The sequence below is a fragment of the Chiloscyllium plagiosum genome, chromosome 9 (assembly GCF_004010195.1).
Source record: "Chiloscyllium plagiosum isolate BGI_BamShark_2017 chromosome 9, ASM401019v2, whole genome shotgun sequence".
Taxonomy (NCBI): Eukaryota; Metazoa; Chordata; class Chondrichthyes; order Orectolobiformes; family Hemiscylliidae; genus Chiloscyllium; species Chiloscyllium plagiosum.
Genome location: NC_057718.1, coordinates 31,842,587 through 31,865,449, shown reverse-complemented (window position 1 = coordinate 31,865,449; position 22,863 = coordinate 31,842,587). Strand labels below are relative to the sequence as shown.

The 22,863-nt window shown below is 37.9% G+C and overlaps 1 protein-coding gene across 1 annotated transcript in view; it reads left to right on the top strand.

Moving 5' to 3' along the window:
- Positions 1-22,863, top strand: part of srbd1 (S1 RNA binding domain 1) — a 269,810-nt gene that overhangs the window by 65,501 nt on the left and 181,446 nt on the right. The window contains exons 11-14 of the mRNA XM_043695659.1: positions 1,692-1,799; positions 2,980-3,137; positions 12,164-12,254; positions 14,168-14,275. Coding sequence (XP_043551594.1) covers positions 1,692-1,799; positions 2,980-3,137; positions 12,164-12,254; positions 14,168-14,275 — 465 coding nt within the window. The remainder of the gene's footprint in view (positions 1-1,691; positions 1,800-2,979; positions 3,138-12,163; positions 12,255-14,167; positions 14,276-22,863) is intronic.

The window sequence follows — 22,863 nt, the reverse complement described above, 5'->3', positions numbered from 1 at the left end:
ACACCTGGAGTACTGTGTGTAGTTCTGGTCTCCAAATTTGAGGAAAGACATTCTGGCTATTGAGGGAGTGCAGCGTAGGTTCACGAGGTCAATTCCTGGAATGGCGGGATTACCTTACACTGAAAGACTGGAGCGACTGGGCTTGTGTACCCTTGAGTTTAGAAGACTGAGAGGGGATCTGATTGAGACATAAGATTATTAAAAAATTGGATACTCTGGAGGCAGGAAACATATTTCTGCTGATGGGTGAGTGCCGAACCAGAGGACACAGCTTAAAAATACAGGGTAGACCATTTAGGACAGAGATGAGGAGAAACGTCTTCACCCAGACATGGTGGCTGTGTGGAATGCTCTGCCCCAGAGGGCAGTGGAGGCCCAGTCTCTGGATTCATTTAAGAAAGAGTTGGATAGAGCTCTCAAAGATAGTGGAATCAAGGGTTATGGGAGATAAGGCAGGAAGAGGATACTGATTAGGAATGATCAGCCATGATCATATTGAATGGCGGTGCAGGCTCGAAGGGCTGAATGGCCTACTCCTGCACCTATTGTCTATTGTTCCCTGATCAACATCTCTTTCTCAAGCTTGCTGCAGTGTTATGTTGAAGCTGAAAGAACAACACCTCATTTTCTGCTTGAGGATCCTGCAGCCTTCTGGACTGAATTATAGAGTTCAGCAGCTTCAGGGTTTGAGCTCTCCCATGTCTTTACCCCAACCCCCACACACCAGACTTTGTTATCACATAGTCTGCTATTAGACGCATCCTATTGTTAGCTATTAACAGTCCGTACTAATAGCTATTCAGCCTCCTAGTCAGATCATTATCCACTCTTTTGTCTGTCCAACAGTTCTTCTCTCTCTTTTCGGCTCAATCCAATCTATTGTTTAATTCTTCTCCCACCCCACCCTATCTTCTGCATATGAATTGACATTTTCATAGTTAACGTCAGTTCTGAGGAAGGGCCATTCAACCCAAATCATTAACTCTGATTTCTCTTCACAGATGCTGCCACACCTGCTGAGCTTTTCCAGCAATTTCTGTTTTTGTTTCTGTTTTTGAGTTTGTTTTTTTCCCCATCCTGAGAGTCCCATGCATCAGTGATAATGTAATGGTTGACTAACAAAGGAATCAGAGTCAAGAAGTGTGGCACTGGAAGAGCGCAGCAGGTCAGGCAGCATCCGAGGTGCAGGGGAATCGACTTTTCAGGTATTTTATGATTCTGCTCCTCAGATGCTGCCTGACCTGCTGTGCTTTTCCAGCACCACACTTTTTGACTCTGGCCTCCAGCATCTGCAGTCTTCACTTTCTCCTAACCAAGGAAACTATGTCTATCAATGAGTTTACAGCACATTCAATAATGACATGAGAACCCAGGTACTCTAGAGCTTTGGGGACTTCGATCCAAAGTTACCTCTGTCTTCCCAAGCTTACAACATGGTACAAGTCATTTTCTGTTACTTAAATAATCCTTCCATATTTGGATGCAAAAACTGCATGTAGACTAATCGTCAATTCCATGCCTTTGATTTCAATATTAGATATGTGATGGAGACCCCTGACACTCCACTGTGAACTGCACATATCCTTGGTCACTGAGCAGATGTACAGATGGCAGTTTAATTTCTTGTCTTGTCATTCTCAGAAAATAATGATCACATTTGTACTAAAATATATGTTTGAACTCTATTGTAGATGGAGACCACGGTACTTTGCAAGGCCTGAATTGATGAAACTCTTGAAGGATTCTGCTGAAGATTCATATAAACGTCTCATATATCCACTTCTGTGCAGAGAATTCAGGTGAAGACAGTTTTCAAAATATTTTCAATTACTTTTCTTTCCAAAAAACATTTAAATCTTTTTGGGGATAGTGCAATCTCGACTAATAAGTATTTTGCTTGTGCTAATTTTCAAATGTGATCCTAGTTGTTTAAGTGTCACTTGGCCAATAGTGAAGAAATGAATCACAACCAAGATGATTTTGCACTTCCCAGCAGTGTCACTGTGGAGTGAACAAGAGCAGAAACTGTCCATGCTTTCTGTTATCATGTATTCAGCTGTGCTGTCATATTTTAGGATTTGATTATTAGTTACTAATTTTGAGTGTTTATATGAAGATGACAAAATTAAGCTCTGACAAACTGTTGTGGTTTTAAGTTCTATTGTTGAGAGTTATGGATTGGCAATAAACATTAAAGGAGTCTCAAAAGAGAAACAAGATTTCTCGCTTTATAAAGCATGGAGTACAAAAGCAAGGAAGTAATGTGAACCCTGCATAAAACACTGATTAAGCTCAACATTTTCTCTCTCCTTTTGTATGTGATCAATTCACGTAACTGTGGAATACCATTAACGTATTTTGTATAGCTGCACACAGTATGTAAGGAGATGTTTTGTACAGAATACGTGTCACAACTTCTGGTTTGTTGCTGTACAGCTTAGAGTCTTAGTTTATTCAAGTTGAAGTATTGTGACCAATTTTGGGCGCTGCATTTTAGGAAGGAAATTATGGTTTTAGAAATGAAGTGGAGGAGATTTGCCAGAATGAACCTGGGGAAGAAACATCTCAGGTACTGGAGAGGTTGGAGAATCTGAGGTTGTTGTCCTTTATGATACAGAAGTTGTAGGGAATTTTGACAGAGGAGTTCAAAACTCATGAAGGCTTTTCAAATCAGTAATGAAGAAGCTGGAACAGGGAACAAGCAGATATCGATTTAAGGTAATTGATGAGGGAAAGTCTTCTGCCATCGACTTATGATCTGGACTGCACTGTGTGAAACCATGATAAAAGCAAATTAAATAGCAATTTTCAAAAGAGAATTTGATAAATACTTAATGTGGGAAAAAATAGAGATGTGAGGAAAGATTTGCTGCTGCATTGTTTTGATTCTGTGATAAATACTAACATTACATTGAGCTGTTATTTATAAGTAAACACGCAATATAAATGTGAGTTCTAGACTTTTCTTTTCTTTTTAAGGTCCCGCTTAAGCACAGATGCTGAGAAGGAATCTGTTGCAATGTTTGGGAGAAACCTTCGACAGCTTCTTTTGATTAATCCTGTACGTGGCCGAATTCTGATGGGGATTGATCCTGGCTTTAAGCATGGCTGTAAAATATCAATAATTTCAGCTACAGGTAGGTTTCTCTGGTTTTGGAGTGCTTAGGTATTTTAATGTGTGCATTTTGTAAACCATTTAAAATGGATTATGATGTATTAACATGTATTTGCAATCTCTCAAGATGTTGCTCTGTATACAGAATGGGATAGTAGTCATTTTTTTGCCTATGTAATTTATCTTACACTGCACTTGAATTTTCATTGTTATGATCATTTATGGGATAAAACAAAAAAAGTTACCTCACAACTTTCAAATGAAATTACCAATAAGATGTCACTTTTAGTAATTTATACCTTATCACGAGTTAGACCATTGCATACTCATAAATTTGACACATGATCTTCAAAATAAATTTTAGTTTAAACAATCATAATTGATGCATCTTCCAAAACCAGAAAGAATGCACCGCTCTCTGCAGACCTGTGGCACCAAAGGCAACTCCAAAGTTTTCTGAACTTTGCCTCTGGTACAGAGGATCTCTCGCTTTTTCATTCAGTTGATTTGGCCCTTGAGTTGTTTTCACTGGCAGTTAGATTCCACCTGAAATTTCTGGAGACAATAGTCTCCTGTATGACACGTATCTGCAGAGCATCCTTAGCTAGATTCATAACAGTTTGATAGAATTTCGTTCCCAGAGACGACTTCATGTGACCCCTGTTAGACAGTTAAAAGTGAAGCAGTATCAGTAAACTTGTATGCTTGACAGACCATGTTGTAACCTGCCTTCAGCTCTTGTGTCCTGTTTAGCTTTATATCTCTTAGTTACTCACTCGCACACATGCACACACAGTCCATGCACACCTGTCCACCAACCCACTTCCTTGAAAACGTGCATTTTCAGCTGCAGCTTTCCTTTGTCCCTAGTGCTCCTTTGTGTCTGGACACACAATTTCCTACATATTGGCTCCACTTTAAGGTCAATGGTCATCAGGATACATCAGCTTTTTTTTTAAAGTGTTCAAGAAAATTGCAAGTAATCCCTTTGCAATTGATACAAACTTTCTAAAGTCCTTTTTAAATGTTCTCAAGCCACTAGAAATTCCCAAGATATCTTAAGGAAATCACAGTTTTCCTCTACTGTTCTGCTTCAGGGTGAAAAGTCATCACGAAATGTCACAGTATTGGTATAATGTGTAACTCCGGACCATCCAATAGGGTAAATCTTGATGAGTCTTCGAAGTACTCACATGTATTTTAATAATTCAGTGTTAGTGTCCTTCTAAATCTCTACTTCTGATTTTTGGCACTACAAACAACACATCTTAAAAATGTTTTTTTTTTAACTGCCACTTATATTTTTATATTAAGATGGCTCGTTGTCAGTTGGGTTTTTTAAGGCTAATGTGTAGTGTAAAATTGGCTGGAAGGTGGAAATCTGAGCAAGAGGTCATGCGGAGTTGTCAATTATTACAATCCTGGGGGGTTACCTTTGACTAGAAAGTGAACTGGACCATCCTTATGGCTACTGTGGCTACACGGGTAACTCAACTCTGAATGAAGTTTCAACAGCACAAAGTTGACCGCAGCCAAAATGAACCAAACCATTTGATTAACATCTCATTTGCTATCTTTTAAAGGGGCAGAGTCAGTATGAGGAAAACTCTGCCGGTGTGAGTCAGATGGTGAATGAGTGTATCTAGGAATTTGGTTCAGAGTTGAATTTTGGTACAGGGGGGAAAGATGTTAACTGAAAGAAGTAAAATCTCTGGAACTTGAAGTGTGCAGGAGAGTATCGTAGAATCCCCACAGTTTGGAAGTAAGCCATTTGGCCCAATGAGTCCACATTGACCCTCCAAAGAGCATCCCAACCAGACCCACCCCCTATCGTTTTCCTGTAACGCTGCATTTCCCGCAGCCAACCCACCTAACCTCTACATCTTTGGACTTTGGGAGGAAACTGGAATGACTGGAGGGAATCCCGCAGACACTGGGGGAGCGTGCAAACTCTGCACAGTCACCTGTGGGTGGAATCGAAACTGGGCCCTGGTGCTGTGAGACAGCAGTGCTAACCACTGAGCCACCATTCTACTGCATAAAAGAAGTGGATTGAGACACCTCAATCAGACCATTGGTGGGTGATTTTCCATACCACACCATGATGCAAATGCAGGGAAAGCAGCCAACTGAGTGTTCCTTGTCTTTAAAGCAAATGTAAGGTCTTCAGTTTGAACATAAGTCTCTCGTCTTCAAGAGCAGTGGATTCTTCAAGTGTAAAGACCAGGGATTCTGGAGTAATTAATAAAGTATTATGGTGATGATAGGACAGGTGATATATTGCTGCTGTCATATATGTGGGAGCTGCTGGATATCAAAGTGATCCAGGGCAAATACGTCTGAAATAGGTTTGCAGCTCAAGGAACTTTGGATCCGAGTTGAGGAGTTGGAGTCTGAGCTGTAGATTCTGTGTCTCTCCAGGGAGGGGGAATATTACCTGGACATTTGCTCCAGGAGGCAGTCACAAACATCACCTTTAGTCTGTGATCAGGGACAGGAGGTTGTGACTGCAGGTGGGGTAGGTATGAGGTAGCATTTGAAGACCCTCATTCCCTGCATTTATACAGCAGTTCTGAGGATCTTGCAAACTATGGGGTACAATGATCCTTTCAAGTCGGGGGAGAAGTATAGGACCATAGTAGTGGTAAGGGACAGTATAATTTTTGGGGTAGGTATTGTTAGAAACATAAAAGATAGGAACAGACCATCCCACCCTTTGAGCCTGCTCTGCCATTCAATATAATCATGGTTGATAATTAAGCTCAATGCCCTAATACTCAAGATTGTTTTATTGTACAGGATGGAATTAATATGAGAGCAAGAAAGGATCTTTGCTCAGAACAAACAAAATCCATATGGGTGGAGGTAAGAGGAAATAATCTGTAGGCCTTCTAACAGTACAGATACTGTAGGACAGAGAACAAATTTGGAGATAACGAGGGCACACACACAAAGTAGACTTTAATCTTCAACTACTTTGGGAAAATCTAATTGACAGAGGTTGCCACAAAGAAGAATTTGTAGAATGTGTTATGGATTCTATCAGGAATCAGCAGTTTTGGGAGACTTGCTTAATGTGTTATGAGGCAGGTTTAATATGTGATTTTAAAGTAAAACAAGGAAACCGAGATCATAACATGTACAGGTTAGTATTTGAGTGAGAAATTTCTGTCCGAAATATCTGTGCTAAACTTAAATTAGGGTAAATTTTAAAATTTATATCATAAGATATGGGTGGCACTGGTTAGGTTGGCATTTAATGCCCACCTCTATTTGCCTAGATGACCACTAAGAGTAGGCTAGACCAGGAAAGGATGACAAATTACCTTACCAAAATGACATTGATAAGCCAGAAGGGTTTTTTAAAATACAACAGACAGTGCCTACGAGGTCACCATTAGACTAGCAGTTTATTCCAGGTGTTTTTTATTGAATTAAGATTCACCATCTGCCATTGTGGGATTCACCAATGTTACCAGAACATTAGGTTTGGCATCGTCTCTGGACAGAGTCAACAACACAAGTAATGTTCTCAAAGTACAGTATAATGCTTTTTCAACCTAAATGAGCTGGAAAATTGTATTTTTTTATGCTTGTGACAGAGGGAGGAGGAGCAAGTGACACATAGTGAGCATGCTTAGAGCGAAAGACAAAGGCAGTCGTAATGGTTAAAAGGGAGAGATGGATAGGTGAAATAGGTGTGAATAACTGAGAAGGAAAAATGGTTCTACTGTGCTGAGATTAAAACCAACAAGATTCAAGCAAGGCAGGTTTGGAGGAGGGTGGGTTTGTACAAAAAATGGAGTATAGAGATTATGCACAAAAATTGTAGAGCTCAATATTGGGTCCTAGAAGCGTAAAGATTCTAGGCAGAAAATGGGGTGGTGTTCCCCCAGCGTGCACTCAGCTTCATTGGAACACTGTCAAAGGCTAAGTATTGGAATGCTCCCATGGGATCAAGAGGGTTTATTGAAATGGCAAGCAACCGGAAGCTCAGGGTCTTTCCTGTGGTCAGAGTAGATGTTTTCACAAAATGGCCACCCAATCTGCTTTTGAGCTTGCCAATGTGAAATTATGAGCTTGAATACAGTGGACTAGATTGAAAGATGGCAAGTAAATTGCTGCTTTACTTGGAAGGTGTGTTTGGGGCTTTGGTTAACGAGGAGAGAAGAGTCGAACAGGCAAGTATTACACCTGGAATTGCATGGAAAGGTGCATAAGAGAGTGAGTAAATGAGGAGTGGACGAGGTTATCACAGAGTATAGTCCCTGTGGAATGCTGACAGCAGAGAGAATTATTTGTTCCCTTTTGTTCTGGGAGGGATGGGAAGGTGCGGTCGTGGATGTGAGACAAATCTTTTGTACACAGTTGAGAGCCCTGTTAACCATGGGAGGAGGGGAATCCTCAGTTGAGGAAAAAGGAAGACATGTCAGATTCTCCTCGATGGAAGAGGACATCATCAAAACAGATCAGATGGAGAAACTAGAAAATAGAATGGAATTCTTACAGGGTGTAAGGAAGTGTAGTCAAAGTAGCTGGGAGTCAATGGATTTATAATGGATATTGGTGGACAGCCTATCCCCAGAAATGAAAACAGTGAAGTCAAGGAAGGGAAGCATTAGAGATGGATCAGATAAAGGGGAGAGAAGGATGAAATTGAAAAGCAAACTGATGGCCTTTTCGAATATCGAATGAGAACAGGAAGCAGCACTGATGATCTAATCAATGTAATGGGAGTAAGACTTCTGGGATGGGTCCAGATAATTTTTTTGCTCTCACTCTCTCACCCACTCAGCCAGCCAGCAGCATTTATTTCCCATGCCTAGTTGCCCTTGAGAAGTTGTTAGTGAGATTCTTTCAGTAGTACATTTGGTGTAGATGTACCCACAATGCTGTTAAGGAGGGAGTTCTAGGATTTTGACCCAGAAACACTGAAGGAATAGTGAAATATTTCCAGGTCAGGATGCTGAGTGGCAAAGCAGGGAACTTAGGACTGGAGGAAATTGAAAATAAATTGTTTGCTGGAGATGTCTGAATGCATAAGGAGAAGTATGAAGGAACAGGTGATACAAGACTATCATGGAGAGATTGCTGGGAGTGATTCACTCCAATTGGAAAAGATCTGGACATGAGCACAAAAACAAGACACATGACAGTTCTACCCCAAAATCTTTTATAAATATTTTATTAATTTTTTTTCTCTCCATAACCTTAATATGTGTATAGTTTAACTTTATGCATTTTGCAGAGACCTTGTCCTAAACAGACACAAGTTGATGTGTGTTACAGATGGATGGCACTTTTGTCATCTTTAAATGTCACTCCAGGGCTTGAGTTTATCTGAAGATACTGCCTTGCTTTTTTATTTAAAAGTGCTGTATTATTGGAGAGCTGTCTCCAGGATTATTAATTGAGACATTCATCAGAACAATGTCTTGGTTTAACGTTCAAGATCCTATGGCTTTATTCAAAAAGGACTTCTTTTAGCCAAGATCAGGAAACAAAGGTTATGTCTTACCTCATTGCTGATCATGTGAGATTGCTGAACCAGGATGTATAGAAATACAGAATCATAGAAATTTACAGCACAGAAGGTCATTTGACTGATTGATTGTGTTTGCTCTAGCTGTCAGAGAAGCGGTAGCTGGAAGAACACAACAAGCCAGGCAGCATCAGGAGGTGGAGAAGTTGATGTTTTGGCATAATCCTGCTGCATTCCTGAATGTTGCCTCGCTTGCTGTGTTTTTCTAATCTCCTGCTTGTTTTCTTTGGATTCCAGCATCTACAGTTTTGTCTCTAGCTGCCAAATAGCCATCCAGCCTCATCCCAGATTCTAGCTCGAGATCTAAATCTTGTAGCGTATGGCACTTCAATTCTGCATTAAAATAGCTTTTGAATAGTATGATGGTTTCTGAGTCTACCCTTTTCAGGTCTTAAGTCTAGATTTCCATCCCCATGGTGAAAGAAAACCCACCTCTGTCTCCTTTAAAATTCCTACAGCTCTGCTAAATCAGTGTCCCAGGCTAAAAACTTCTCAACCAAAGGGAATAGAGTCTTCCTATCTACTCTGTCAAGATTCCTCATAATTTTATACACCAGGTTTTTCCTTAGTTGCCTAAATTCCACAAAAGAAACCTTAGTGCATCCATCTGTCTTGACAATCAAACTTCTCCAATCCAGGTAATGTCCTTATTAATCTCTGTATCTTCTGTATACATATCTTTCCGATTCTGTAGTTAAAGAAATACATAGAGTGGTGATTCATCAGTTTTATCTAGTTGCTGCATAACCTTTCAGTTCTATAATGTGTGCTTAAACTACTAAAATCTACTGTCCAGTATGCCTTCTTGATAACCATCGAACCATAATCCTATTGTAGAGTTTCTTTGCTCCTCCACTCCTTTTCATATCAGTTCATTCCCTTGCCTCATTAACCTCCCCAAATGCATTTCCTCACACTTCGCTAGGTAAAGCTTCATTTGTCATTATTCCACCTGCCTGACCAATCCATTGCTATCTTCCAACAATATGCTGTATTCTTCTTCTCCATCAACCGCATAGTTTATTTTATATCATGTTCAAGCTTCTTAGATACACCCCTACATGTAAGGCTGAATCATCGAAGATTGTCACAAAAAGCAAAGAATTCCTGCAGGTTGAGTACTCAATCCCATCAGAAACAACTTTCTGGTAGAAAAAAAACACCCATTTGCCTTTGCTTTCTGCCTCTGATCATTTTTTTTTTATTTTCAATTTCCCACTTTGCCTTTGATCCCAGGGGTTGTTGTTTTTACAACCAGTTTGCTATTTGTGACCTTGTCAAAACCATATTAAAAACCATACAGACTACAGCATACCCTTCACTGACTGTCTTTATTGCTTTCTCAAAAATGTTCGATCATGTACCTCAGACACAACCTTCCCTTAATGAATCCAACCTGACTATCTTTGATCTAAATGAGGATTAATCTTGTTCCTCCAAATGTTTGGTGGCAATTTTCCTACCTATGAACGTGATTGACTGGTCTGTAATTGCTTAGTCTGTCCTTCATGTTTTAGGCAAAGTTGCAATATTAGATGTCTTTCAATCCAAAGTTTGTGAGAAGATTTGTAGCTTGGGTGCTCGTTGTTGTGGTTCTGTTCGCCGAGCTGGGAATTTGTGTTGCAGAATGAGGACATGCCACAACCCAAAGGACTAGCCACGTTACCATACATCAAGAACATTTCTGAACTGACAGCCAGACTACTGCGACCACTAAGACTCATAACAGCACACAAACCAACAGCCACTCTCAGACAACAACTCACCAGGACAAAGGACCCGATACCCAACATGTGCAAAACCAACGTAGTGTACAAAATCCCATGCAAGGACTGCACAAAACACTACATAAGACAAATAGGAAGACAGCTAACGATCCGTATCCATGAACACCAACTAGCCACAAAACGACACAACCAACTATCCTAAGTAGCCGGAAACTCAGATTACAAGCAACATGAGTTCGACTGGAACAACACTACTATTATAGGACAAGCCAAACAGAGAACAGTTAGGGAATTCCTAGAGGCATGGCACTCATCCACAGATTCTATCAACAAACATATCGACCTGGACCCAATATACCGGCCACTGCAGTGGACAGCTGGAACTGACAACCAGAAGCGGCGGAGACAAACCACTATAAATGCCGGAGGAAAGATCACAGAAGCGCTTCACAGGAGGCTCCCAAGCACTGAGGATGTCACCTAGACAGGGGACGAAACGTCTGCAACACAAATTCCCAGTTCGGCGAACAGAACCACAACAATGTCTTTCAGTCCCTTGACATCACATCTGCAGCCAGACAGGGCTGTAAAGTCAGAAGCAAGATCAGAAATTGCTGGACACATTCGGCAGGTCTGGCAACAAATGTGGAGAGAAAACAGAGTTAACATTTTGGGTCCAGTAACCCTGCTTCAGATGTAGTTGATACTGCCACACCTGAGTTTTTCCAGCGCACTCTGTTCCAGTTTCTGATTTCCAGCATCCACGGTTCTTTGGTCTTTTTGTTCAGACCTGGAAGATGAAAATCAGCGAACACAAGAACATAATGTCAAGAGGAGCCCATTTGCTTCCTCAACCGTGCTGTACCATTCAATAAAGTCATGCCTTACTGATCGTGGCTTCAATTCCACTTTCCTGCATGCACCCTATCAATCCTTGACTCCCATGTCAATTTCAATCTTGAATATATTCAATGACTCAGTCAGCACTATTCTCTTGCACTTCACTCTTTTGGGAGGTACAGATGCAAAGTTTTCATGAAGAGCCATGTACATCTTTGCAGTGTACATCTCGGGAATAGTTCCTGCACTCTAATATAAATTGATTAAAGTGGTGTTTCTTGCGTTTTATTTATAATGCAACAATGAAAGGTTTGTGTCCAAAGAATTGAACAGTGTAGTTATGGAAATCAAATTAAATTTAAAATTAAGGTGTTCAGTATTTGATTTTGGATTTAATTAGAGGACTATTTATGATTTTAATACTTAGTAAGTTTAAGATTTACTTCAAAAAGGTAATGTCAGATTGCAATGCTGCAAGCACAAATCCATAAAGAGTTGTCATGCCATTTAGATACTGTAGAAAGGAAAAAATGGTGCCCACTTAAACAGACAGTATAATAATAGGTTGGTGCAGCATTGTCAAGTCCACCTTTGGATGCAGTTATGATATTTTATTAATGCTGTACCTCAGGTTATGTTTTGCAAAACATAATGAATGCATTGGATCATTCCATTATGGCCCAATTTTTTTTCAATCATGACATCTTGAAGTAAGTTTCAACACTGAGAGTTAAAAGGTGGTACATACATGCTTTGTTCTACGGTCCAAGATTTTGTGATCTTTGTTGTTAATTGTTCTTTTCAAACTTCACTTGGCAAATTATGTTATTAAATTAATGCACTTATACTTTTTTTGATAAAAAGAACTCAGTAGTTATAATGGATATTTGCCTGTCATGCAATTCAGAAAGTGATCTGATCTTTTGTTAACTGGTCCAGGCCAAATACTTCACACTGATGTGATTTACATACATGGTCCAGGAGCGCAGCGAGAAGCTGAAAAGATAAGGCATTTGCTTCATAATTACAGGTGTGATAATTGATTTTTATTTTTAATTTGATTTTCAAATAAATGAAATAATTACCTGTTTTGACACAGGTAATGAAATAATACTTGTGATAAATGTATGCATGCGTAATGTGTTCCTTCTGTTTAAATATTTTGCATAAGTTTGTATAGTGAAACAGAAAAGGGGTAAAATTGCTCTTAAATTTAATAAGACAAATAGTGAAAGTTTATTTGTGGCATTTTCCAATGAAATATAAATTTGATCTGACCCAGACACAGTCTTGTTTCTTAAGATAAGTGTTTTGTGCCAAAGTCGTTCAGAAGACATTTATGTCTGAATAAATGATGGCTTCATATTGGGAGCTGATGTCCTTGATCTGATAGATAAATTTTTGCTGAAGTACTCTAAAATTTAAGATATAGTGCTCCTTTATTTTGTGTTCAGTAGTTGATTTTTTTGTAAAGGTTCTTTTCAGCATATTTGTCGATTAGACCATCTGTAATTTTCAGTATTTTATTAAGATTGCCCTTTAATGCAATTTATATGTGAATGTCTTTAATGGGATTGATACTGCAAATGTAACTTTCTTTCATGGATGAGAATGGGAAAAATAGCTTTCTTTAGTGAAGTTCAGGTTGGAGATGTAATGATCTCGACAGGAACTTGTAGGCCAGCTGTATTACCAATCTGGCAATTGTTGTGATTGTTATAAATGATGTCTGTAAATTTAAATGGGTATGACCCTACCATTGGAATATCTTATAATGGTTGCCAAGGAAAGTGCAATTCAATTGGAGAATGTTGATATCCTGTAAAATAATTCCTCGAATAAGGTCAGAAATTTTAAAAATATAAAGCATGTACTAAGCCAGTTTATATAAATCATTCTGGTTTAAATTGACAATACTTTCAGTGACTTAACCTTTTATCTGCAACACATAAGAATCTCATATTTTTCCTGAAAGTTAAATCACACACCATAATTTGCAATGCAGATGTAATATAATGTGTGTGTATATATCAGTTCATGGGAGTAGGCGCAGGTTTTTACAATATAGTAAGACAAAGGTCTTAGGCACTTGATGAATCCAAAGAAACAAAAGAACAATGAATCATCTAAGCAGGTTATTTTGCAGAAGCAAAATCTGCGAAAAAAATATATTTAGTGGAATTGTTTTCTTTACAAAGGCCTTGCAACCTTGATTTTCTTTTCCTATTGTGTATACATGAAATTAATTTTTAAGTAAAGGTTCAGAGAAATGAAAAATCCTTCAGTAATTAATTTATCCTTTTACTTCAGATCCCTGTAATCCAATTAGATAAATGAATACTTAATTAATATTTTGGTTTATAAAGATTGCAGTGGTTCAGGGAGAGAGTTGATGAGAAATGATTTGGAACAATGAGGGTTAAGCAATAATTGTAATTTTGTGTACTTTCTGAAAACAAACAGAAATGTAAATAAATACAATGCCTAGTTGAGAATAGAAAATGATTGAACAAGGAACCTCATAACTATTAATATTTTGATACAATATACTGTAAATTTAACATTGGACTAAGATAATAAGTCAACAAATTAGTTGAATAAGGGTGACCTTTTAATAATTGACCCTAAAAATGTTGTGATGGTGCTTTTCTTTTACAAAAGAAACCAAAATCTTGTCATGGAGTTGTGTTTTGAAGCAAATGTTTCAAAACTTGTTCAAGAAGAAATATAGAGTGCACATATATGGACAAATTAAGTAGAAAGCTGACACGATCAGTTGCAATTTGCAGTCTTTCTGTATAGTATCTAGTCTGTTCTCTTCTGAGCACTCTTTAAGAGAGGTTTTCTTTGTTGATTAAATTTATAAATATTTTAATTTCATTTTTATTGCCTTCTGAATTTGCATATAGTTCTGATTGTAATTGTTTTTTCTTCTGCTGAAAGCTGTTCGACCATCGTTATTGGTAATGGAACTGCTTGCAGGGAGACAGAATCTTTCTTAGCTGACTTGATTAACAGGAAATATTTTGCTCCACTGGATGTTGTCTACTGGTAAGGCCTCTTCGGTTTTTTTTTATCATTACCATACTTGTTATTGGAACTGAAAGGCGTCCTTTAAAGCAATATTATTTGACAAGATCTACAGACAACAGGTAAAGACATTTAACTGAGGCGATGAATATTCTGTAAGTGCACTTTATGAATTGATAAAAGCATTTTATGACATTGGTGAGACATTACCAGAAAAAAATTACATTTTATTTAATACAATACAAACTAGAAGTATTAGATAATCAATTTTAGGAACACAACTGATAGGGACAAATTAGGTGTTGTGAGACTCTTTGCTCTTGTTTTCCTGCAGACTGACAGCTAGTTTAAAGTCAGCAGTTGAAACTAACTGCACTGTTTCAAAGTGGAAGATGAGAGTGTGGTCCTATGCTTTGAATGTATATTGATGTAGGTCGAGCTTCTCAACCTGTGAATTTGTAAACTGAAAACAAATATCGATTATGAGAAACATTACTCTGTGCAGAGCTATGGATATTCAAATTACCTGATATAGTTTGCATTTAACTAGCACATAGTATCATGGGAAAACTGGAGTATACTCAGATAAAAGTTGATATCAAATTACAGGCGATATTAGGAGAAGCACTAAAAGCTTGACTTAGGCTGGGGGAGGTTTGGGAAGGGAATTTCACAGTTTTGGATCTAAGTATATCTGCTGGAGAGGAAGAAAATTCCCAGTGTTGGCTGTGAATTAATTTGTACACAAGAATGAGAATTTTGCTTCAATGATGTGAGTGGACTGGTATGAGAATGATGAGTGAGTAAGACTTGGTGCAGACTATGACGATTGTAGCAGAACTTTAGAGCAGCCCATGCTTTTATAAGTTCAGTAATTAAATAGGACAGCATTGGAATAGTTTGAATTTGGAGTTGAAAGCATGTCTGAGGGTTTCTGCAGTAATTGGACTGAGGAAGGAACAAATACAAGTGATGTCATGGCAATAGAAGTGGGCTTGAATGTGTCAATTTTTCAGACCTAGTGTACCTTGCAAAATTGCATGTTGCATCAGGATCGTCCTGCAAGGTAGATAGCCACATTGCTTTCTTTTGCTGGCCATTATCTTAAATTCTTGGTCACCATGACTGAGATCATTGACACATCTGCTTCTTCTGCTTTTCCATGTAACTCTATCTTTGAAACCCCCACTTTGATGAGACTTACCTTCTATCTTCTCGATCTCCATTGCCACTAAACCCCACACTACCCGGTTTACCACGTCTTCCATGTAAGATTATTATAACTGGATTCCCCTTGTCAAGCGCTGTTGTTTATCTTTTCAAGAATTACTATCTTCAAGTAGCATTTTAACTAAAATCCATCAATGAACTTTGTCTTTACTATGTATTGCGCCAGCACCAAACAGCCTTAACATTCTTTCTGTGCCCCTCCACCAGCACCACTTAGTCAGAGGAAGTTGAGACCAAACATGGTTCTCAATTTCATGTATGATTCAATAAAGTATCATTCTGCTCAGTATATAAATCTCAATGATGAGGGATGGCTCAATGAGGCAATTTCTGTGCAGTGAATGGGTTTGCAAAAATGCACTGCAGGTCATGGAGATCTTGTGCTGCATGCTCTAGTATCCATAACTAAATCATTCTTGTAGTGGCTTGCATTGTACTTAATAAAACCACCGATTTAAAAACCACATTCTGGGTTTGAACTTGAATTTAAAAAAACATATAGTGGCTTACTGTCCATGGAAATAAAGCTAGCGACTGTTCAATGTTTTTGTGCGATGTACGTCTTTGTTCTCATAACGAGGGAGAGAATCCTTTCCATTTAATTACTCTGAAGGAAATCTGATGTCATATTCCTAAGAAATAGGAAATATAAACATGTATGTGAGATGGCACACTTATTGGGAAGAGAAGTATTTCTTGAGCAGCAAGAGAGAAGTCAGAAAAATATTCAGTGACTGAAGAGCTTCAAAGAACTGTAAATTATAGAACCATCAAAATTGATTTATTGTGACATCTGTTTTGACTTTACACTGAATTCTACAGAAATTGAAGTAGAAATTGTTATTTTGAAGATTTGCATCATTCTCTATTCAATTTTCTCTGTTGCGCAGCTTGTAAATGTAAATATCAAATGGGGAAAGATTGTGCATAAAATCTAAAATGCATTACTGGGGAAGATGTGAAAATTTATTAAAACTAAGTATGGTGAAAAACTATATGGTGAGACTAAATTAATATTTTTTGCATTTATAAATACCATCTGGTTTTTATTTGACACTAATCTCAGATGAAAAACAAATATTTCTTTCTGTGCATTTTAGCAATGAATGTTCTCTTGATTTTATGTATTCTTCCAACATAAAGAACACCAGATCTTTTTTTCATAGCTTCTCTGTTGGATTCTTCATTATTAATTCGGATTTTAATTGGGTTTCTGCCCAATGCAAGTCATAACAACTTCAGTAATAAATCATTATCCCTCGCCAACAGTGGTATAGATTTTAACTGCTTTTTGACTTGCACTGCAGCCTTGGCTTGAACAGATTGTAACTGAAACAAATTGCTCAAATGAACATTTGGAATCGTTGTTTTCATTAGATTTACTAATCATGGATGCTAAAATGGGTACAAAACTCTGAGAATGTTCAGTGTTAAAGGATTGTCAAACATTTGCAAAGTTTGAAGTTCAGAAATATGACGTTTTGGTTTGAGAATGTAACAAACTATCTTGTATCAGAGATGTTACACATATAGCAGTGTAACGGATAGGGGAAAAGATAAATCAAACTTTCATTCTTCTCATTTTTCATCCATAAGCAGAAGCATTTTGTTTTGTTTTCTCTCCAAACATTCTGTTAATGAAGTCCAGTTTTAAAATTATTCCCAAAAATCACTCTTCTGGGTTAAACCAAAAAGTGTGGATTATTTGTGCATTCAAATACAGGGGATGATTATTACAAGCAAGCGCTAAGGAAGAGAAAAGGGAAAAGCTTACAATTAAAAATAAGTCAAAAACCAAAAACGTGGTTTACTAATTCATGTGATTGTCAGAACCTGGAAAATATTGCACAGTTGGCTGAAGATGGGATGTAGCAGATTTTTTTTTAAGTTGATGTTCCAGCAGGATGATGTATATAAACAAGGTGTTGCTTTAATTTTACAGGCAAATATACTGATTTGTTTTAAAGAGAAACAGGTTGAAGAGAATTGAGACTTGAATAGATGCTTTGGTTATAATATTCCCCCCGTCCTCCTTTCCCCTCTGCACCAATGCTTCTGCCCCTTCTTTCCTTACTCCATGCGTAAATCCCTTTGTGATCCCTACTCCCAACTCCCCTTCCTTCCATATTTGCATTATTGATAAGCCTACTAAAGAGTTTGGGAATTATGTTTTACTTTAGCTGCCAATCCCTTCTTGGTAACTCTGTTTGCTTTTCTTAATGGTTTTTCACATCCTTTCTGAACTTCTACATTCAGCTTGGTTTTCAATTCTGTTTCCTCCTTGAAGACTGTCATAAGCACACTCTTAGTTTTTTATCTATTTTGTTGAATTGATGTTCATTTCTCTGATCTCACACTCTCCTTGGGTATAAACCTTGCTGGATGGCCAGTTTTCTTAGGCAGCGGGACACCACCTTGGGTGATAGTGACTACTCCCAACAGCTTGTGGAACTCATCCTTGATGTGAATGGTGAACTGCAGCTGGCAGGGGATTATGCATTTCCTCTTATTGTCCTGGGCCGTGTTGCCCACCAACTCAATGTTGGTAGTCACGTACTGAAGAGTGGCAGCCTGGTAAAAAGGGGCGTCAACCGAGAACTGGAGACTGGTTTGTGAAAAATGTCTCTTAACCTTAGCCTGGCCTTCTCCTCCACTTCTACCAAGACCTTGCATTCCTCAACTTTTGCTGAGACTTTCAAGATCAATTGATAATTTTAATTCTTATGTTCTTTGTTATCCCAGAGGGAGCTCTGAATTTGTTGCTCTTACTTTCTATTTTGAGGCAATGTACCTTGACTGTGTCCAAACCATCTCTTCTGTGAAGGTAGCTCATTGATATGGTTTTCCCAGCAACCTTTGGCTCCCCAATGTTGCTGTTAAGACCATTCTGCTGAATTCCCACTGTAATCTCATGTTATGTTTCTTCAAATGAAGGAATAGGAAATTGGATGAGAAGCCCATGTTAGCAGTCATTGGGTCCTTCCAGATTTATTTAAAGAGACATTGGTAATGTTGGAAATGTTGAACATTAAAGCAAGTTTTCTTTGTTATAACTATTTAAAACAGATGTTGAAGGTCAGTCTTGTCACTGATGCTGTCTTGTGCGATTCTTGACATTCATATAATGCACCATTGAAGAATACAATAATACTAACAATATTTCCCAGTTTAACTGGCCAAATTCTTATCTTGTGTTGAATACATATAATGCAGCTGACAAATTGGAAAGAATAATGGCCTGTATTTTGCTGTACTAATATTGGCGTGCCTGTCAGCATGTGCTGTTATTACTGGGCAAAATAACAGCAATCATGAGTAGGTAAACACAGAAATTAGAACTTGTTGCCTGAACACCCTGCTTCTCTAACAATGCGCTGTTGCATTCTCCAAAGATGCCTTGGTGAAGGCATGACTTTAATCATCTACTTTCATCACACAAAAGACCAATGAACAAGGCTTAAACTTTCAATTAATAGTAACTGCCCTTCCACTGACGAAGTGATAATTAAAGTTGAATAACTGCTCTACTCTCTAGTCCTAACTTTTACAAGTATGGAGTCTCATTTCTCTGAAAACAAAATTAATGTTGAAGGTTATAACTAAACAGAAATTAAGATTTGACATTTTTGCATTTTTCCATTTAACTTCTTTAATTCATGCAAATATTTCAAATTTTTGTTGCATATGCAGTGATTTTACTGTAATTTTTAGTTCTTGTTCCATCCTGCTTGTAATGCCACCTATGAGGATTCTCCATCTGATCCATTGATCAGCCTCTTTACCACTTGGTTCATAGATGCTTTTACTGAGGGTGCTGAATTCATACAATGTCATAAAAGAGAGAGTCTGCACTCCAGAGCTTATTAGAATGTCTTAAGCAGCTTTTTTTCCCCCTAAGGTGAAGGACCAGTAGCATTCCTTCCTTGCTGACTGTAAATTATGAGCAATTATTTATTTTTTAAATTGTCATTTGTAGTGTTGCCTCAGGATTTCATGGACAAGGAATTTATGAATTATACAACCTTTATATAGTTTGGTTTAATTTATATTGAACATTTTTTGTTTCAATTTTTAAAAATATAAACTTCTTAAAAATTAAATTCTGTCAAAGATTTGAGGAAGTGAAGTTATGATGGATAAAAATGAACCGAAAAAACTGAAAAAAACTGTTTTGCTTTTTTGCAAAAGACAAAATAAGCTTTTATTAAATTTAAAGTAAAATTTACAGTATTGCTTCTGTAGCTAGAAACTCTATATAAGGCCTGTACTTACTCCTCCCTATTATCAGGTACTTCTATCTCTACCATCTATTCTCAGCTTACCTAAAATATGATGATTAACTATCTGTTGACCCATTTTTACTGACTGTTTCAAATACCTAGTTTTGGTTCGACTCTGTCTGTGTACATCTAATGTTGCATTTGTTTTTTTTCTTCAATATCACTGCCTGTTGGTTATGTTTTGCATTCAATTCCACATTTTGATAATTTGGACTCAAAGACACAAGCCTGTGAAAACAGCAAGATCTGGTTGCAGAAATGAAAGTAGTCCAGTGGCACCCATATTATTTACCTGATTGGCACATTGAACCAGTGGCACTTATTGTCTATTCAAACAGCATTAATCTATTTCATCAGGTACCTGCCATGTTGTAACTTTAGATGCGTCCTTGAGATTCTGATTACTCTGAGTTGCCTTTATTTTTACTAATGTACCATGAAAAAATACACGAAAGAGAGTCTGCATCAAAAACTCTACTTTTAAAAGTAAATGGCTGATTTGAATCCTCTGGTATTAAATGTTGTCTATCAAATGACTTGGCTGTTCTGCATCCTTTCTCAGATCCTTGTAAAAGAATTAATTGCAGGTGTTGCTGGAGATTACAATATTTTCAGAAAGTTGGGAAAGTTGAGCTTGTTGGGATGGAATGCACTGTGCTCAGTAATTGAAGGGGATGGGTTTATGTTTGCAGTTGTGCTTTGTCTAAGTGGCAGATCTCATTCAGTTCAAGAGTGGGCACAGTTTAAGGCAAAGTACTTCCTCTTCAAAGAGAATTCTGATTCCGTCTCTTGTCTGACTGTATTGCACAGAGTGGGAAGATAAGTACTTTTAGTGTAATGATTTGTTGCTCATTAACTTTGTAATGTGCTGTGCCATTAAATATTGCACATTGAAATCATGTCATAGAGTCATAGCAATGTCCAGCACAGAAACAGACCCTTCAGTCCAACATCCACGCTGACTAGATAGCCTAAATCTAGATAGCCTCAATCAATCTAGCCCCATTTGCCAGCATTTGGCCCATATTCCTCTAAATCCTTCCTGTTCATGTACCAATCCAGATACCTTTTAATTGTTATAATTTTACCAGCCACTTCCTCTGGCAGCTCATTGCATACATGCACCACCCTCTACGTGACAAGAGCTGACTTTTTACCATTTAGATGTGTAATGAAATAATTGTTAAAAGGTAGAGTGCAAGCTATGTATTGTTAGTGCTTTATTATTGTAGTATATTACAACACCTCAAATTATCGTCTAAAATAGGATGACTTTATTTTTACACAGCAAAATATTTGCTTTTGTCTTTGTGGTTCTACATTGTGTGTTTTTGTCACTCGCCTAGGTTTGTGTCACTCACTGACCGGCTGCTGAGGTTTGATTACAATAAGAATGGGATTGAATGGTTCAGGGTTTAGACCTACAAATTTCTGCCTGAGGCAACAATCAGAAGTGATGAAATACTTACTTATACCATACGCTCAATCTCAAATACCCATTTTGGCAATGAAAGCTTTAGGTTGAACTTGCATAACTACAGCTTTGTGTACGTTAAATCATTCTTGAAAACAATCTTAAACATATTGCTCTGTTTTGTGAATTTAAAATCCAATTTTCTGACTTTTAACACTTCAATGCATCAACAATCCTTTCCATTAGATTACTGATGTTGTTTCTGATTTTATAAAAGAGGTTTTGAACATAGCCAACACTTTATGTAATGAAGTCATCACTCAACTACATGGTAATTACAGTAAAAAGGTATGCAACAGATAACAATAAAAGTATGGTCATACTCATATACTTAAAGTCATAGAGAGGTAGAAACTAATTTTTTTCTTTAGAAAGTAAGGAGTCAGAAAGAAAAAGTTTTTTTTTAAGTTTCCATAATTAAATTGTAGACTTGCTTTCAGTGAAGGCTGCACACTGCTTGTTTTATGTTGTTGTGCTAAGTGAGTTTCTCCCAGGGCTTGCGGTCAACATTGAAATCCCTGAGTGGGGCCTTCAGTGTCCTTTGACCATGAGAATGCTCCCCAGTCTGGAGCTTTAACAAGTGAGTGTTAGGCATTCTGGTTATTCTTCTGCCAGTCTCAATATGCTGTCTTGGGTCTGCTGTTTTATGCATGCTATCAGTCCTATGTTCTTCGTGCTCAGTCCCACACTTCCATTCTTGCACTGGGTCTTGCTTTTGGGTCAATTATTTTATCATGCTGGTCTTTCACTCTTGAGCCAGCCCTTTTATCCTCTTGCTGGTCTTATTGCCAAGTAAAAGCACCAGGTTTCATGTATTTTCCAAGTTTTTCAACAACATACCATTACAGCACAGCTTGTAGAAGACTGGGGAATGGTCAACTGCCATGTCCAGTTTTCTGCTATTCATTGTACATGTGTGGTCACTGCTGACAGACTTAGACTTTAGTCATGCTGAAAGTTGTTGGTCCAGTACTTAGTTCCACAACCGAATTCAACAGTTTATTTCGCAGTCATCAGTGGAGCCATTATGTATGGTTTGTGAAGAGTTCCTGTAAACTTCCTCTGTCCATGCCTGACATTCGGTTACTTTCAAAATTGAAATTGGTTACTTACTGAAACTAAAATTAAAGCCTTTTGCTTTGTTCTTTCCAGTTTCTGCTTTTCGTTTCCCTTGTGGAGAGATTGGTTTCACTGGCACTAGGTATGCTTTGATAATTAATTCGAAGTTCACTACTTAAGTAATAGATGCCTAAATATTAAATTGTTGTATTAATACTGGGTCATTGTTGCCTAATTGCAAATACCAACCCATTTTTTAAAAAATGGGGTGGAGATTCTTTTAATTTGCATCTTCCTTCCTGTGCAGTAAGGCGTTCGACAAGGTTCCCCATGGGAGACTGGTTAGCAAGGTTAGATCTCATGGAATACAGGGAGAACTAGCCATTTGGATACAGAACTGGCTCAAAGGTAGAAGACAAGAGGGTGGTGGTGGAGGGTTGTTTTTCAGACTGGAGGCCTGTGACCAGTGGAGTGCTACAAGGATCGGTGCTGGGTCATCTACTTTTTATCATTTATATAAGTGATTTGGATGTGAGCATAAGAGGTATAGTTAGTAAGTTTGCAGA